A 17,759-nucleotide genomic window follows, 5' to 3' on the forward strand; every position below is an offset into this window, starting at 1 on the left:
CCTATAAGGAGACTCAAGGTGGCTTACAAGCTCCTTCCTCTCCCCACAACAGACCCCTTGTGAGGGGGGTGGGGCTGAGAGTTCTGAGAGAACTGTGACTAGCCCAAGGTTACCCAGCAGGAATATAGGAATGGAGAAACGCATTTGGTTCACCAGATAAGCCTCTGCCACTCAGGTGGAGGAGTAGGGAATCAAACCCGGTTCTCCAGATTAGAATCCACCTGCTCTTAACCACTACACCACGCTGGCTCTCTGGGCATGGGAAGAGCTGAGCGGTCCTTGCTGGGTGGCACAACTCTGCAATGAAGGGGCACCACCTAAGGGGCCTTCTGCTCACTCCCAGGGAACGTGGAGGAAGCCACAGGGCATCCCAGCTGTCTGGGCAGGAAGTCCACTTCTTGACAGTCAGTGTGAGGTAGTCGTATGAGTGTCAGAAGAGTATCTGGGAGACCAGGTTTGAAGCGCCCTCCCCTTGCCATGAAAGCTCGCTGGGTGACCGTGGGTGCTGGGGCATTACCCCTCCCCTGCAAAGATTATGAGTCGGAAGGTTCTGGGACTCACCGATGTGATTAATGATCTGGCAAATGGTTGGCTGGAAGAGTTCGTTCATGGCTTCGGAAGACATGCGGAGCATTCCTTGGGAGGACCACTTCACTAGGTTCACGCTGGGGGGCAGCAGGAAAAAGAGAAAGGAAGTTGTTGGTTAGGAGGGGGGATTGGTCACTCTTTCCTCCATACTTGCTAACTCTTTCCTCCCTCCAAAAAAAGCTCCGGGTAGAGTGGAGAAGAAGCTAAAGAAGGAAGAGTTTGGATTTATATCCCCCTTTCTCTCCTGCAGGAGACTCAAAGGGGCTGACAATCTCTGCTGTCTCTTGCCCTTCCCCTCACAACAACAGCGTCACCCTGTGAGGTGGGTGGGGCTGAGAGAGCTCCGAGAAGCTGTGACTAGCCCAAGGTCACCCAGCTGGCGTGTGTGGGAGTGTACAGGCTAATCTGAATTCCCCAGAGAAGCCTCCACAGCTCAGGCGGCAGAGCTGGGAATTAAACCCGGTTCCTCCAGATTAGATACATGAGCTCTTAATCTCCTATGCCACTGCTGCTCGATTCATTCCCCCAACACACTTCTGCTCAAAACCGCCTGCAGAAGCCCCCCCTCACAAACCTACCCAAAAAGACCCCCCCCCCCCGAAAAACCTAATTTGGGGAGAGTTACTAAAATTTCCACATTCAGGGGCAGTCAAGCTCTGGATCCGGTGCCACGTGGCAACATCAGGAGGCGGCCTTGGCCCCTATGCAGATGGAGGTTCCAATTCCGATTTTGTTTTGATTAAGTGATTCTGAATTCCAAGACCTACATATTGTTATCTGAAAACTGCTGAGGTGGACCTTGAGGCCACGATCCAGCAAGAAAAGTCTACAAAAGCTGCTGCAGAAACCTGTCCCCCTGGACCTACGCTTGTGGGCCTCATTACGTCCACCAGCTTTAAAGTTCACAGTTTCATGACTTGCTGAGTAAAGTGTTTTGTTCTCTCCGTCCTGAATCCACTGCTCGTCAATTTAATTGAATGCCCGAGAGTGCTGGTATTTTGGGAGAGGGGAAAGAAGTTCCATCTTTCCACACTCCCTTTGCACAATTTTATGAACCTCCTTTAGTCCAGGAGTGTCCAACTCTGGCGCTTCAGATGTTCATGGACTACAATTCCCATCAGCCTCTGCTGGCAGGAGTCCCAGACAGGGCTGCAGGGCTGATAAGAGTAACAATCCATGTTATCTGAACGCCAGAGTTGGACACCCCTGCTTTAGTCGGTCTCTTTTCCAAACTGAAAAGTCCCAGCAGGCCTCAGAAAGATGCTCCAGCCCCCTAACCATCTTGGCTGCCAGCTTTTCCAGCTCCGCCACGTCCTTGTTGAGATACAGTGATGAGAAGCATACCCAGTATTCTAATCTAGGAGCAGCAGTGGCGTAGGAGGTTAAGAGCTCGTGTATCTAATCTGGAGGAACCGGGTTTGATTCCCAGCTCTGCCGCCTGAGCTGTGGAGGCTTATCTGGGGAATTCAGATTGGTCTGTACACTCCCACACATGCCAGCTGGGTGACCATGGGCTAGTCACAGCTTGTCGGAGCTCTCTCAGCCCCACCTACCTCACAGGGTGTGTGTTGTGAGGGGGGAAGGGCAAGGAGATTGTAAGCCCCTTTGAGTCTCCTGCAGGAGAGAAAGGGGGGATATAAATCCAAACTCCTCCTCCTCCTCCTCCTCCAAGACTGGCTGTTTTATTTTCAGTCCCTTCCCTAATAACCCCCAGTATGAACTGCCAGTATGAACTGCCAACTGAGTCCACGTTTGCATAGCGCTATCCGTTGCGATCACAAGCTTTCCTTCTCAGCCTTAATCAGTCCAGACCCCAAGCAAATATCATTAAACTCTGTGTGTGTGTGTGTTGGGGGGGGGGGATCATTCCAGCGTGTAACCCTTTTCTACCTTGTAACACGGAACTTCCTTTTCCACCCTTGCACCATACAAAGATAATGTCCCAGAGCAAGCACCGTAAAAGGGGGGGGGCATGGAATCACACCACCATTCCCCAGGACACCCAGACCCAGGGGGAGAAAGCTCTTGATCCCAACTCTCATAGCCCGACCTGCTGCGCTTGAGGGCCGTCTCCACATTCTGGCCTCTGTGTTTTCGGTAGAAGTCAATGAAGGAGAAGGGTAGAGAGATGTTGAGGGGGTTGTTGCGACGGGGTGCGGCTGTCCGCTTGCGGGCCTCGAAAGCGATGGTCAAGTCGACCCAAGCGGCTGGACGCTTGGCCTTGAAGGTGGCGATGAAGTCCTCGCTGAAGATCTGGCAGAGAAGCTTCTCGAAGGCGAGATCCACGCCCACGGCCCCGTAGGGACCCCCTGCACAATGTTAGAAGAAAGGGACTTTATGCTGTTTCCTGCCTCATCCTACAGAGGGGGTTTTTACTAGCGAGCTAGTGGCTAGATAGGGACTTAGGAATTTGTCACCTTTACTCTATCATGCTGAGTCTATCCCTTTGATGTAGACTGATACTCTTAGGGACTTCCTCCCTTGCTTCCGCCTTCTTCTTCAACCTCTCCATCTTCATGCCTAGGGAGAGGATGTGTCTCCTACGCATCCGCCTCCATCCAGCTAGATTAGAATAGACAGTGACCCTATCTCTCCACCTTTCTATCCAGAATGGAGTTCACTAATAAATACTCTTTTCATTAGATTAGAAACTACAAATGACTCTGACTTTCTTTTGTGTCTGAAGTTCTCTCTAGCCAGCTCAACCACGCATTTGTGCTCAGGTAAGCTTCCCTGTGTTCAGCCTCTGTGCACTCTGCTACTTTTCAAGGGATGCACACGCACCAGGTGTGGATCCTCCCAACACACAACACCCCCCACAGAAATGGGGAAAAGTCAGGTAAGCAGGCAGAGGCTACTGCAGGGAGCGAGGTCCTTTTGAAGATGGGAACAACATTAGCCCTCCTCCAGTCTGCTGGGACTTCTGCTGTTCTCCAGGAATTATAAAAACAGCGGGTGTAGGGGTGTGCGGAATTGGAACTTTCGCTAAAGAAATAGTTCCATGGCGGCCTAGAAAAATTTGCTTTTTAAAATGAGAGCTAGGAATGGAGAGAACCATCAACAGAGGTGAGAACATTATATTTATGTTCAATTGCCATTTTTAAATCCCCATTGCCAACCTCCAGGTGGGGCCTGGAGAGCTCCTGGAATTATCACTGATCTTCATAATGCATTGATCAGTGCCCCCTGGGAAAAAATGGCTGATTTGGAGGGTGGGTTCCAGACCTTTGACCATTTGGGGTGCCCTCCTCTGGACCCGTCCCAGCTTGTCAATATCCTTCCAGAACTGCACACAATAGTCCAGGTGAGGTCTAACCAATGCAGAACAGAGAGGTACGGCAGCACAAAACAGCAGAAACCTCCATTTGCAGCCACCTGGGTTGGGGAGGGTGTTTTTGAAATCTTCACAGAGGAAATATTTGCCCAAGGAATGCTGTGATCCCTGGAAATCAGTACTTTCCCCACTCTACACCTTGGTGCTATCTTGCTGTGCCAAATCTGACCACCAGAGGGCGCTCTAACACAAAAAAACAGCTCAGAGGAATTTAAACCAGTGGGAATAAAGCAGAATTCTGAGCCTTCTCCCCCACTAGACATGGTGGGGATGGCCCAAGATAGCCAGATCTTGTCAGATCTGAGAAGCTAAGCAGGGCTAGCCCTGGTTAGGTCATGAATGGGAGATTACTAAGAAACTACAGGGCTGCTGTGCAGAGGCAGGCAACAGCAAACCACTGCAGTCTGTTTCTTGCATCGGGAACCTTTTGGACTCTCCATAAGTTGGCTGTGACTTAATGGCACCGTCTTCTCCCAAATCTGAGCCCCCCTTCCAAATCTGAGCCCCCCCCCCCCCCCAACAACAGGTCATGTTCACAAGTGGCAATACAGTGGATGGTTTCTCCAAAGGATTTTGGAAAGATCTCTCTCTCTCTCTGCAAGTTCTGCTCTGGTAGCCCCTCCCATATAGGGTGGTCAGCTTCCAAGTGGGTCTAAGGAAAAAATGGGAGAAGCACAACCCATTTTGTGCGACGCCAATTTAGGGTCGCAATTGCTGTTTTAGTGGAAATTAGTATTTTATAGTTCACGAAGCTTGAGTTAGTAACTTTAGGTATTTATTTATTGGTCAGTTATTTATTCGCGCCTCTTGCTATGCCTGTGTTTTATGATGATTTTATGTATGATTTGTGCTGTACACCGCCCAGAGCCCTTTGGGGATAGGGTGGTATATCAAATTAAACAAATAATAATGATAATGATAATAATGATAATGATAATAATGATAATGATGATAATGATAATGATAATCATCATCATCATCATCCAGTGGTAATCGGCACTCTGGGCGCCATCTCAAAAACACTGGGGCAGCACTTGAAACATCTTCGAATTGACAAAATTAACATCTGTCAAATTCAGAAGGCAGCCCTGCTGGGATCCGCACGAATGCTACGCCGATACATTACAACTTCCTAGGCCTCTGGGTGAGGCTTGAATTGTAATGAAGGCCAACAACCAGCTAAAGATCTGGCAGCTGGGAAATCTACAACAACAACAACAATAATAACAACAACAACTCAAAACATGTTTGCTATATTGGTGAGGTTGTGCAAGACTGGGACACAGTGGCGTAGTGCCAAGGGAGTAGGGGTGAACAATGCACCGGGCGTGCGCTGGTGCAGAGGCGTGGCGGGGCATTTGGGGGCGTGGCAGGGGTGCAGAACGCACGCGTGCCCTGGGCGCTGTTCCCCCTTGCTCCAGCCCTGCTGGGACATGATAAAACCATCAATTATTATTCATCAAAGCAATTTTGTTATTCATATAATGGAATTTGCCAAAGGGAGTAACACACTTTACACTTTTGCTGGAGAAACATAAATTGGAACATGAATCTAAATATGCGGCTTGCGGTCTCTGTAAATAAATAATAATTCATTGCTATAACATGTGAACAACTTTTGGCACAACAATCTGACACAACTTTTGGGGCCTGGAGGTTGCCTGGGATACAATGGCAGCTATACAGGGCACGTCTGGCATTATATCCTGCAAAGGCCCCTCCCCAGACCCCACCCTCCCCAGACTCCTCCCACCAAATCTCCAGGAATTCCCTAACAGAGTTGGCAACCAGGTCCTGCCCGGGCAGGAAACACCCTTAGCCCCTAAAGGAAGCTATCCTGGGCTCCTGTCAGGTGACTCTTTAGGCAAGCCAAGGAACTTGGATACCTCATTTGAAGGTCAAGGGGAACAGGGGCAAAGATGCCCGGCGGGCACACCCCTTGCCAAAGACCCACCTGACGCTTTGTAGAGCTCCTTCAGCGTCCCCTGCGGCTGCTCGATCTGGTGAACAGTCAGATCCACCGTGCCACCTCCGCAGTCGGCCACGATGTAGCGGTCTCCTGTGGGGCCAAGGGGAGAAAAAGGAGGCACGGAACTCAGTGGAGGCGAGCGGCTGGCTATTCAACGCTCTTCCACTGCAGGATATGCCCAGGAGTGATGCGCTGAGTAAGGAGAGCTGGGCTCTAATATCCACTCTACTGTGAAATTCAGTCAGCCCATCACTTGCCCTACCCTACCTCGCAGGGTTGTAGGGAGGATAAAATGGAGGAGAAGAGAACTAAGTACATTGCCCTGGGGTTCTTGGAGGGGGGATGCAATACCCCAAGGCACTCAGCCAGTGAGGCCTGCAACTCTTCCAGAGTTACAACAGATCTCCAGACTACAGAGATTAGTGTCCCCTGGAGAAGACATTGGCAGCTTCAGAATGCAAGCTCTATGGTACACCATAGATTCTAGGTCAAATGCCTCCCCAGATTTCCCCCTCCGCTGCCTCTCTGCAGGAATTCCCCAGTCCAGAGCTGGCAACTTTATTGGGGGCTCCGGCAGAGCTTCAAATTGACACCATCAGCAGGGTTCCTGGAGCCCCAGAAAAGCACCCTCTCTGCCCGCATCTGGGAAGGTTTTTCTCTCTTTCTCACAATACTGGAACCAGGGGGCATCCATTGAAAATGCTGGGGGGAAGAATTAGGACTAATAAAAGGAAACACTTCTTCACGCAACGTGTGATTGGTGTTTGGAACATGCTGCCACAGGAGGTGGTGATGGCCACTAACCTGGATAGTTTTAAAAAGGGCTTGGACAGATTTATGGAGGAGAAGTCCATCTATGGCTACCAATCTTGATCCTCCTTGATCTGAGATTGCAAATGCCTTAGCAGACCAGGTGCTCAGGAGCAGCAGCAGCAGAAGGCCATTGCTTTCACCTCCTGCACGTGAGCTCCCAAAGGCACCTGGTGGGCCACTGCGAGTAGCAGAGAGCTGGACTAAATGGACTCTGGTCTGATCCAGCAGGCTAGTTCTTATGTTCTTAAGGTGGCGGAGATTATGCGGGCTTGCACTTCCGGAACACAATTTCCTGAATTCGGTGCCCAGGCCTTTGGTGGCTTCCTGAAGAGGGAGGCCACCTGGGAAGGGCTCCAAAGTCAAGAGGGCCTCTTTCGTCACCCTGGCCCAGAGCTTGCTTATCAAATGGAAACCCTCCAGGGAAGCCGAAGGCTACCGAGCATTCCAGGTCTGCTTAGGTCTCTGGGAAGAATGAGTTACTCCCCACTACTCTCAGGAAGGCAGGGAGGGAGATATCTGGCTCCCAAGGGGAGTTTCTCTCCCCTTGGGAGTGCCCTGATGCATACAGAGTTCTTTAACACATTCCAAATGATGCACTTTCAATCCATCCATCCTCCATGCATTTTGTTGATGGATTTAATTGGCCCATTATGCGTAGAAGAAGAAGAAGAGTTGGATTTATACCCCCCTTTCTCTACTGTAAGGAGACTCAAAGGGGCTGACAATCTCCTTTCCCTTCCTCCCCAACAAACACCCTGTGAAGTGGGTGGGGCTGAGAGAGCTCCAAAGAACTGTGACTAGCCCAAGGTCACCCAGCTGGCGTGTGTTGGAATGCACAGGCTAATCTGAATTCCCCAGATAAGCCTCCACAACTCAGGTGGCAGAGCGGAGAATCAAACCCGATTCTCCAGATTAGAGTGCACCTGCTCTTAACCACTACACCATGGTGGCGTGCTTATCCCACGGTTCCTAGCTCCATAGTGTGGTTTCCTCACATTTCTCTGTTTACCCGCGAGCAGCACATTAAAAAGACAACTGTCCAAATGATTTCAAGAAGGCTGCTATTTTTGGAAACTCGAGTGTGAACACTTCGTTAAAAAATGGAAAGAACTGCTGGTTATTATTAGAGGAGGAGGAGGAGGAGGAGGAGGAGGAGGAGGAGGAGGAGGAGGAGGAGGAGGAGGCCACGCTGGGTTTTGACCAGGCTGTCTGCTCTCCCCCGCCCTGCCCCGCCCCAGATTCTCCCCACTGTTGGGACGCTTTTCCTCTGATGGAGCCATTGGAAGGGTCTTCACTTGCTGAGAGCCGTGCACAGCCTGCAGGGGATGATGTCAGCCTCCCTCCCACTCCACAAAACGTGAAGGGGCCACACCCCTGAACAAGAGCCACGGCCCTCCCCCTCCCTCATCCGGAAGGAGGCCGAGCCAGCTGGCAGGCCAGCCAGCCAAAAAGCAAAACTGCTTTTACATGTTTAACAGTGCCGAACTAACATCTGGGGCGACTGGGTTTGAATCCTCAAAGCCCCCAGATGATTCTATTTGATCAACCGATTGATTTACTTCCTTTATACCCCACCAGTGGGATCCCAAAGAACTTTATATTCTCCTTTGCTCTTCCATTTTGTCTTCACAATCACCCTGCGGGGTAGGTTAGGCTGAGAGTGTGACCCGTTGAAGGTCACCCTGTGGCACAAGTGGGGTTCTGAAACTGGGTCTCCCAAATCTTGATCCAGCGCTCTAACCACTATGCCACCCTTTCTCTATGGACGAAAGAACCTCTTTTCTCCCCTCTGTCTCAGTCATGAGCCCCAAGCATCCTTTAACACACACACACACACACACCCCGGTGCACAGTTTCTGAGAACAGGTTGTTTCAAGGGGATATGTCCATTTACCTTCAGTGGGCAAAGACCCCCCCCCCTCCGGGTTCCCCCATCAGCTCCTACCTGCCTGCATTTCGGACCAAAGCTCGCCCACCCCGGACTCCACTAGGAAGGTTCTGCTGTGTCGGGAGCGTCGCAGCTGTTCTCGGGCTGCAGGGCGAAAAAGCCAGGGAAGTCAGCCAAGAAACGGTCTCCAGCGAGCAAAACCACCCCAAGATGAGCAGGCTGACTTGCCCTGCTTCAGGTCGCAAGAGGCAAGCTTTTGGATCGCACAGAATGCTTCCTCAGGCTGGATGGTCAGGCAGAAGAAATGGGGTTTCACTGTCCTGTTACGTGTCTACAAATAAGTCACACTGTCAAGGCAGACGTGATTCCCCACCAAAAACGAGGGAAATCCCCCACAGGTAAGAGGGAAGGATCACCTGGCCAGGTCCTCATCTGGAAACTGCTTTGAATTGAACACCTTTCTTTTAAGGGCCTAATGATGATGATGATGATGATGATGATGAAGAAGAAGAAGAAGGAGGAGGAGGAGGAGGAGGAGTTTGGATTTATATCCCCCCTTTCTCTCCTGCAGGAGACTCAAAGGGGCTGACAATCTCCTTGCCCTTCCCCCCTCACAACAAACACCCTGTGAGGTAGGTGGGGCTGAGAGAGCTCCGAGAAGCTGTGACTAGCCCAAGGTCACCCAGCTGGCATGTAAGGGAGTGCACAGGCTAATCTGAATTCCCCAGAGAAGCCTCCACAGCTCAGGCGGCAGAGATGGGAATCAAACCCGGTTCCTCCAGATTAGATACACGAGCTCTTAACTTCCTACGCCACTGCTGCTGCTGACCAGGTGATTGGAAACCTGTGGAAAATGTGAGGCAGACTAAAAGAAGAGGAATTTGGATTTATATTTTGCTTTTCTGAACCATAACACGTAACCATGGCTTACAGGCTCCTTTCCCTTCCTCTCCCCACAACAGACACCTTGTGAGGCAGGTGGAGCTGAGAGAGTTCTGAGAGAACTGTGACTGTCCCACGGTCACCCGGCAGGCTTCATGTGGAGGAGTGAGAAACAAATCCAGTTCGCAAGATAAGAGTCCGCTGTTCTTGTGGAGGAGTGGGGAATGGAACCCTCCAGATCCTCCAGATCATAGGTGTCAAACTCGAGGCCCTCCAAATGTTATGGACTACAGTTCCCACCATCCCCTGCCAGCATGATGCTGGCAGGGGGTGATGGGAACTGTAGTCCATAACATCTGGAGGGCCTCGAGTTTGACACCTATGCTCCAGATTAAAGTCCACCACTCTGAATCACAGCACTGCACCACTAGCTTACGTATGCCAAAAACAGCCCCAAATATCGATGCCAACCTTCAGGTGGGGCCTGGAGATCTCCCAGGATAGACTACAGAGATCCGTTGTCCTGGAGAAAATAGTTGCTTTGGACAGTAGACTCCACGGCATTATACTCTGCCGAACCCCCTCCTGGTTTGGGAAATGGCTGGTTCCGTTTTTGACACCTCCTTCCCCCAAAACCCACCCTTCCTAGCCTCCAACCCACAAATCTCCAGGAAATTCCCAACCGAGAGTTGGCAACCCTAGGCTCTAGGTCACATGACACCCCCAACATGTTCTCAAGTCTAACATCTACCTGGAAGTCAGCAAGTCAGACTGTATAAAATGTGGGTGTGGCTGTACCATCGCAAGCCCCTTCACCAGAGGAAGAGTTTGAAGAAGAGTTTGGATTTATATCCCCCCCTTTCTCTCCTGTGGGAGACTCAAAGGGGCTGACAATCTCCTTGCCCTTCCCCCCTCACAACAAACACCCTGTGAGGTGGGTGGGGCTGAGAGAGCTCCGAGAAGCTGTGACTAGCCCAAGGTCACCCAGCTGGCGTGTGTGGGAGTGTCCAGGCTAATCTGAATTCCCCAGATAAGCCTCCACAGCTCAGGCGGCAGAGCGGAGAATCAAATCCAGTTCCTCCAGATTAGATACACGAGCTCTTAACCTCCTACACCACTTCTGCTCCACCAGTGACTAAAGATTGGCTACCCTTTTGATTGGTTGAACCAGGGCTACTGACACAAAGTCTTTGACAGCAACCAGAATTTCTACTGGCTGAAGATACCAGCCACAGATGCAGGCAAAACGTCAGGAGGAAATCCTACTGGAACACGGCCATACAACCCATATAACCCACAACATCCTAACTCATATCTTCTTCAATGGACTATGGAAAGTGTGCAAACTGACCAGCCCACCCTCCCACCAAAGCTGTGCGCAGAGTCCCACTCACAGCAACCTTCTGGATTCCCAGTGGCCACCTCTTACCCTGCCTGAAGCTGGAGTCGATGGGGAGGTCCGGCCCGAGCCCGTTGACCTGGGGCTTGTAGCTGAGGTCTATCAGCTGGTTGAGCCGCAGCTTCCGACAATAGATGGACGCCGCTTCGGGCTCCAGAGCGATCAGCAGCTGCTCCGGGGTCTCGGAGGGGACCAGCCCGGCCTGAGAGAGCAAAGAGAAAGGGGAAGGCAGTCATCTAGATAAGTTTGCCGACCTCCAGGGTGCTGCTTTTGAGGTGGGGTCTATTGCATTAAATGAAAATGGCTGCTTTTGAGGTGGGTGTATCGCACTAAACCCCCACTGGGGTCTCGCCCTTCCCCTCCCTCTGTCTGCCCAAGGTTCCACCACCAACCTCCAGGAAATTCCCAAACCCAAGTTGACGTCTGAGTGCCTGCAAGACCAGGGCGGCTTGGATCAACATAGTTCGGGTTGCCACCTCTGGATCAGGAAGTACCTTGAGTTTTTGGAGGTGGAGCTTAGAGATGGTGGGGTTTGGAGAGGGGGACCTTTGCAGAGTCTAATGCCATAGACTCCACCAGTAGTGGGATCTCAAAATTTTAGTAACAGGTTCCCATGGTGGTGGGATTCAAACTGGAGTAGCGCCAATGGGGCTGGGCGGGGCACGACGGGGGCGTGGCCGGGCATTCCGGGGGCGGGGCATTCCTGAACAGGGCTGTGGCAAGGACGCAGCCGCTGCGCCGGTCCTTGGGCGGGGAACGAATGCACGCAGGCGCAGGCTGCCACGCACGCCGGTGCACCTCCTGCTAGACTGCTTCCAGTTCTGCGCGCTCCTGCTGAGAGGAGGAGCGTAACTAAGGCAAACATCACGTGGCAAAATCACCAATTAGTAACCCCCTCTCGGCACACACAAATAATTAGTAACCTACTCTCGGGAACCTGTGAGAACCTGCTGGATCCCACCTCTGGACTCCACCCTCCAGCGTAGTGTAGTGGTTAAGGGCAGGTGGATTCTAACCTGGAGAACCGGGTTTGATTCCCCACTCCTCCACCTGAGTGGTGGGCTCTTATCTGGGTGTCTGCTGTGGGGAGAGGAAGGGAAAGGAGCTTGTAGGCCACCTTGAGTTTTCTTATAAGAGAGAAAGGTGGGATAAAAATCCAAACTCCTCCTCCTCCTCCTCCTTTTTCTAAGCAGTCATTTTCCCCTGAGGAACTCATCTATGCTGGGAAACAAATCTGGTTCACCAGATAAGCCTCCACAGCTCAGGTGGAGCAGTGGGGAATCAAACCAAGTTCTCCAGATGAGAGTCCACTGCTCTTAACCACTACACCACGCTGGATCTTGAGGGTCAGGGAAGGAACGTGGCTCCAGGGCAGAGTGTGTGACCAGTGGGGGTGGGGGTGGGGACATGGAAAATTCAGTGCCCAACACTCTGGTTGAAGGGGGCCAGGAGAGCAGCTGCCAATCCTAGATAGAGAAATGTGGGGAGGGGCTGGCTCGGTCTGGCAGCTTCATGGGCACGTCTGACCAGGCCTCAGGAGGTAGGGTTGCCAGCCTCCAGGGGGTGGCTGGAGATAACTGATGGCCAGATAATAGGCATCAATTCCTCTGGTAGAAAATGGCGGCTTTGAGGGGTGGACTCTGAAGATGTCGGCATAGATTCAGGTGAAACGTTAGAAGCAAAAACTACCAGACCACCACGGCTACACAACCCGGAAAACTCACAACAGATAGTCGATTCTGGTTGTGAAAGCCTTCAACAATACCTTGGAGTTGGCAAATCTACTACCGTGTTTCCCCGAAAATAAGACAGTGTCTTATATTAATTTTTGCTCCCAAAGATGTGCCATGTCTTATTTTCAGGGGATGTCTTGTTTTTGTGTGTTCTGTTCGTCGGGCATGCTTCCAAACAAAAACTTTGCTACGTCTTACTTTCGGGGGATGCCTTATATTTCGCACTTCAGCAAAACCTCTACTACGTCTTATTTTTCGGGGATGTCTTATATTAGGGGAAACAGGGTAAGCAGGGACTTTTACCCTTAAAAAAACAGTAACAGCCATTTCAACCACACAGAGTCACTTCACAACTCTGTGAAACTAAAACTCCAGGAAGGGAGCCCCTCTAGCTTACTGAAGACTTCAGCCCCTTCCAAAAGAAATGGGGGGAGGGGTATCCCAAAAGAAAGACGGAGCAGAGGCAGCCGGGCATCAAGGCCACAGCGGCATTTCCTTGACTCCACCGGTCGTTCTGGCCTCGATTCTTTTGGTGCAGACAGTCTCCGCCCCACCGGGCTGCCCCCAAATGTGGGGACGGGAGGGCTGAGAGAATCCAGAAACTGCAGCCAAAACCGCGGAGCGAGCGGAGAGGGAGCCTCGCAGGCGTCTGCCGTCCTGCGTGTTTTGTGCCCGTGCCAACCTCTCTGGTCCAAATTAGCGGGTCCTGCAGACAGTACGCCAAGCCCCACGTGCCCCCAGGCAGAGAGGCATCCCTGACTCTGGCGCTCCTGTCTGCCTGCAGGACACTTACAGAAAGTAATTAGGGAAGGAAAGATAAGCTTGGCTGCTTCCTCCAAGAGGGAAGTTCTGTGGGTTCCTGGCCATTCCTGGGGAAGCCAAAGAGGGACGAGATTTCTTTTACCCCTAGCTCAGTTCTCCAGCTAAACGAAATGAAAGAACTCAGGGGCTACTTTTGGTCTGCAAGATCCAAACAATTAGCAGCGTCCCTAACTCCAGGTCGGGGAAATCCTGGAAATTTGCAGAGAGGGAGGGGAACACAAGAACAAGCCAGCTGGATCAGACCAGAGTCCATCTAGTCCAGCTCTCTGCTACTCGCAGTGGCCCACCAGGTGCCTTTGGGAGCTCACGTGCAGGATGTGAAAGCAACGGCCTTCTGCTGCTGCTGCTCCTCCTGAGCACCTGGTCTGCTAAGGCATTTGCAATCTCAGATCAAGGAGGATCAAGATTGGTAGCCATAAATCGACTTCTCCTCCATAAATCTGTCCAAGCCCCTTTTAAAGCTATCCAGGTTAGTGGCCATCACCACCTCCTGTGGCAGCATATTCCAAACACCAATCACACGTTGCGTGAAGAAGTGTTTCCTTTTATTAGTCCTAATTCTTCCCCCCAGCATTTTCAATGGATGCCCCCTGGTTCTAGTATTGTGAGAAAGAGAGAAAAGTTTCTCTCTGTCAACATTTTCTACCCCATGCATAATTTTATAGACTTCAATCATATCCCCCCTCAGACGTCTCCTCTCCAAACTAAAGGGTCCCAAACGGTGCAGCCTCTCCTCATAGGGAAGGTGCTCCAGTCCCTCAATCATCCTTGTTAAGAAGGAGGAGAAGGGGGAGGAGGAGGGGGAGGAGGAGGTGCGTGGGGTTAGGAGGTGCGTGAGGTTAAGAGAGCTCCTAAGAACTGTGCCGTGTAAAGTAGGTCAGGCTGAGGGAGAGCGGCTGATCCAAGCTCTCAGGGCAAAGCAGGGATTCAAACCTGGGTCTCCCAGATCCTAGCCAGACACTCTAAGCACCACCCATGATGGCATTTGGGGTTGCCTTTGGTCCTACAGACGATTATTCTTCTGGCTGTTAACTGCACTGGCAGAAGAGGCTCACAGGAACCACGTGGTTTACCACCACCCCCCCCCCCCCATCCCCAACACTCACCAGATATGCAGCTTCTCTCATGAACTGCTTGGCGGGCTGTTTCCAGATGGCTGGCACCGTGATCACCCACCGGATGGCATCTTTCTCTGGCAAAGCCGGACACTGGTCCTTAAGTTCCTGCAGTAAGGGGGGGGGGGGGCACTTGGTCACGTGCCTTGGCAGAGGCCCACCAAAGGCGGGATGGCAGAGACTGCTGTGCCCTGGAGAAAGTATGACAACAGCAGAGGCGGAGCGCTCACGGGGACATGTGAGGTCGCGTGTCCCCAGGCACACGCCAGCTGGTCACATGGGGGGGTCGGAGAATTGCCCCCCACGCCCCTCCCCTCGGGCTCACCCCACGAGGCTGCTCCTTCACCCAGCAAAGCCTCTGATGGCCGAAGGAGCAGCCTGGCAGCGCCGCCACTAGGTGCCCCTCGGCCCTGCCCCCCTTTGGCCAGCACCAAAGGAGCAGCCTGGTGGGGCAGGGCCGAGGGGCACCCGGAAGCAGCCCAGCCAAGCTAAGGTAAATGGGGCAGGGATGAGGAGGCAGGGGTGAGGGGGGTGCAACCGGAGCAGGTGTTGCCTCGGGCGCCATTCCCCCCCCTCGCGTCTCTGGGCAACAGTAACTGGATAGAGGGGCAGACACCGTCCTCATGTGGCTCCACCCCCCATGGCAGCCATTTTGTTGCTGGCTCTGCCTCCAAATGGCTGCCATTTTGCTCCTGCGCCAGAAGCCCAAAGGTGCCTGCAAGTCCCAAAAGGCTGGTGACTCCTGTGTTAAGAGAAAGATGAGGCAGAGGGGCAAGGATCTCGGGGGCAAGCGGAAGGGCGTGCGCACAGCAGGGAGGGCTTTCTCTTGGCAAGCCAACAGCTGCATCGGTGGCCCTTCCCTTCGCCCCTCTGCGGTCACCTGCAGGGCTTGCCACTTGAAGAAGCGGAGGGCGTGAGCAAAGACCTCCCAAGCGAGGACCTTCTTCCCGTTGACGGCTTCCAGTTCCGTTTTCATGGTCAAATCCTGGCAGTGAGCAGAAAAAGACCCGTCAGATTCACACCTCAAGCCCAGCTCTCTCGTTCCTTTGCCATCTGCAGATGCTCAGATGGGGGGGGGGGGCACGCCAGTTCCACATTTGGGCAAAGAGTGCTCAGAACCGCCTGGCCACCGATGCCCCGCCCCCAAGACCCCGTTTGCTCCTCCCTTCCTGCTGCCACCCATATACTCCTCCCCTGTCTGTGCGTCCCTCCCGTCTGCTCTTGACCCCTGCCTGCCCTTTCCTCAAGGGCCCCGGGAGGTGCAGACAGCTTAAAGCACAGGTGTCAAACTTGCGGCCCTCCAGATGTTATGGACTACAGTTCCCATCATCCTCTGCCAGCATCATGCTGTCAGGGGATGATGGGAACTGAAGTCCATAACATCTGGAGGGCTGTGAGTTTGACACCTATGGCTTAAAGCAAAGTGACCAACTCCAGGCTGCGAAATTCCTCGAGATGGGCTGTGATGCCCACTGAAGGCAGGTTTTGGGAACAGAAGGAATCTTAGTGGGATATAATGCCTTAGAGTCCACCCTGCAAACCAGCTACTCTCTCCAGGGGAGCTGATTTCTGATTCCGGGGGATCCCCAGACCCAACCTGGAGGATGGCAAGCATGCCTAGTATAGGCTGACCAGCCGTCCCGCTTTTGGCGGGACAATCCCGCCTTCGCACAATTTGTCCCGATTTTTGGGAGGCTGCCGCACTGCCTTCTGGGGCGCAAGGCAGTGCGGCAGCCTCCCGCGCGTGCGGCCGCAGGAGCACGGCCTTCTGGGGTGCTGCCGTTTCCCGCCCTGTGACAGCGCCCCAGAAGGCTGTGCGATCCTGTTACGATGCTGGCTATGGCATCTTTCCACTGGGCCTCCAGGAGCCACTGCCTTCTGGAGACGGCTGCGTTTCCCTGGCGAGAAGCGGCAAGCGCCCCAGAAGGCAGTGTGCTCATTAACTCGCGACTCTTAACGAACTATATAACGATAAATGTGCCTACCCCCGTCCCGGGTTTACAAGGTGACCATGTGGTCACCTTAGCCTAGTAGTGCCGCTGCTGTTACTGTCCCCATCTGCACAGTCTGGCAATGTTGAGCAGCTCATGAGCTCAGAAGATGGGGCTTGCAAGAAAGTGGTTGAGGGATGGGGTAGGGGGGAGCAGGCAGGCTCCAGCGGCAGCTCTGGGCCCCGGTAGACATCCCCCTCATTTTAGGGGGTGCCGATGTTGGTGCATGGAAGCCCCCCGGCCTTCAGGGAACCACAGCCTCTAAATCCCAGCCACCCTGACTCCAATAAGCCTTCCGCTCAGGAAGCAGATCTGGAACTGATTTCCTGGACTGTGAAACTTGGTACAGCGTCTCGGTCTCGGCTTCGCTCCGCCGCCGCCCCCTCGAGAAAGCCGGGCTAACAAAAGAGCCACTCACGCTGGTGCTGTGGATCTTCATTTTGAACTTTTCGAAGTACAACCAGTCTCGAGCCTCCTCCGGATCGAGGTCATGGTAATAATCCCTGGCTGTGTAGCCGAAGCTGTGGAAGGAGCCCTCCGGTGTCAGCAGCAGGCTGGTGGGCGTCTTCTGGTTGGCTATTCCGGGGTCTCCACCTTCCCATTTCCTACAGAGAACCAGTGTGGTGCAATGGTTAGAGCAGGGGTGTCAAACTCTGGCCAGATGTTCACGGACTGTGATTCCCAACAACTCCTGACAGCTGCACATCCATGAACATCTGGAGGGCCAGAGTCTGGCACCCCTGGATTAAAGCATTGGACTTCGATCTGGGAGACCCGGATTCAAATCCCTACTCTGCCTTGGAAGCCTGCAGAGTGACCTTAGGCAAGTCAGCCACGCTCAACCTGACCTATATTGCAGGGTTGTTGTGAAGGTAAAATGCATGTGATTTTATTGTATAGTGGTGGACCTTACTGTTATTGGTTTTATTATTGTATATGTTACTGTATTTTATTGTATTTTGTAAGATGCCTAGATTATGAGTACAGAAATGTGGGGTATAGATGCGTTTAATAAATAAATGAATAAATAAATAAATGGAAGAGACCGACATAGGCTGCCTTAGGTTCCCATTGGAGAGAAAAGTGAAGCAAATAATATATTGTCGAAGGCTTTCACAGCCGGAATCACTAGTGTGTTGTGGGTTTTCCAGGTTGTATGGCCGTGTTCCAGTAGCATTTTCTCCTGATGTTTTGCCTGCATCTAAAATGCCAGCCACAGATGCAG

At 52.5% G+C, this 17,759-nt stretch overlaps 1 protein-coding gene across 1 annotated transcript in view; it reads right to left on the reverse strand.

Moving 5' to 3' along the window:
* Positions 1-17,759, reverse strand: part of HSPA12B (heat shock protein family A (Hsp70) member 12B) — a 37,666-nt gene that overhangs the window by 2,138 nt on the left and 17,769 nt on the right. Inside the window, exons 5-12 of the mRNA XM_048508996.1 lie at positions 16,953-17,139; positions 15,424-15,528; positions 14,535-14,651; positions 10,904-11,075; positions 8,650-8,736; positions 5,877-5,981; positions 2,639-2,897; positions 562-665 (exon numbers count right to left, since the gene is read on the reverse strand). Of these exons, the coding sequence (XP_048364953.1) occupies positions 562-665; positions 2,639-2,897; positions 5,877-5,981; positions 8,650-8,736; positions 10,904-11,075; positions 14,535-14,651; positions 15,424-15,528; positions 16,953-17,139 (1,136 nt within the window). The remainder of the gene's footprint in view (positions 1-561; positions 666-2,638; positions 2,898-5,876; positions 5,982-8,649; positions 8,737-10,903; positions 11,076-14,534; positions 14,652-15,423; positions 15,529-16,952; positions 17,140-17,759) is intronic.

The sequence above is a fragment of the Sphaerodactylus townsendi genome, linkage group LG10, assembly GCF_021028975.2.
Source record: "Sphaerodactylus townsendi isolate TG3544 linkage group LG10, MPM_Stown_v2.3, whole genome shotgun sequence".
In the NCBI taxonomy this organism is placed as follows: Eukaryota; Metazoa; Chordata; class Lepidosauria; order Squamata; family Sphaerodactylidae; genus Sphaerodactylus; species Sphaerodactylus townsendi.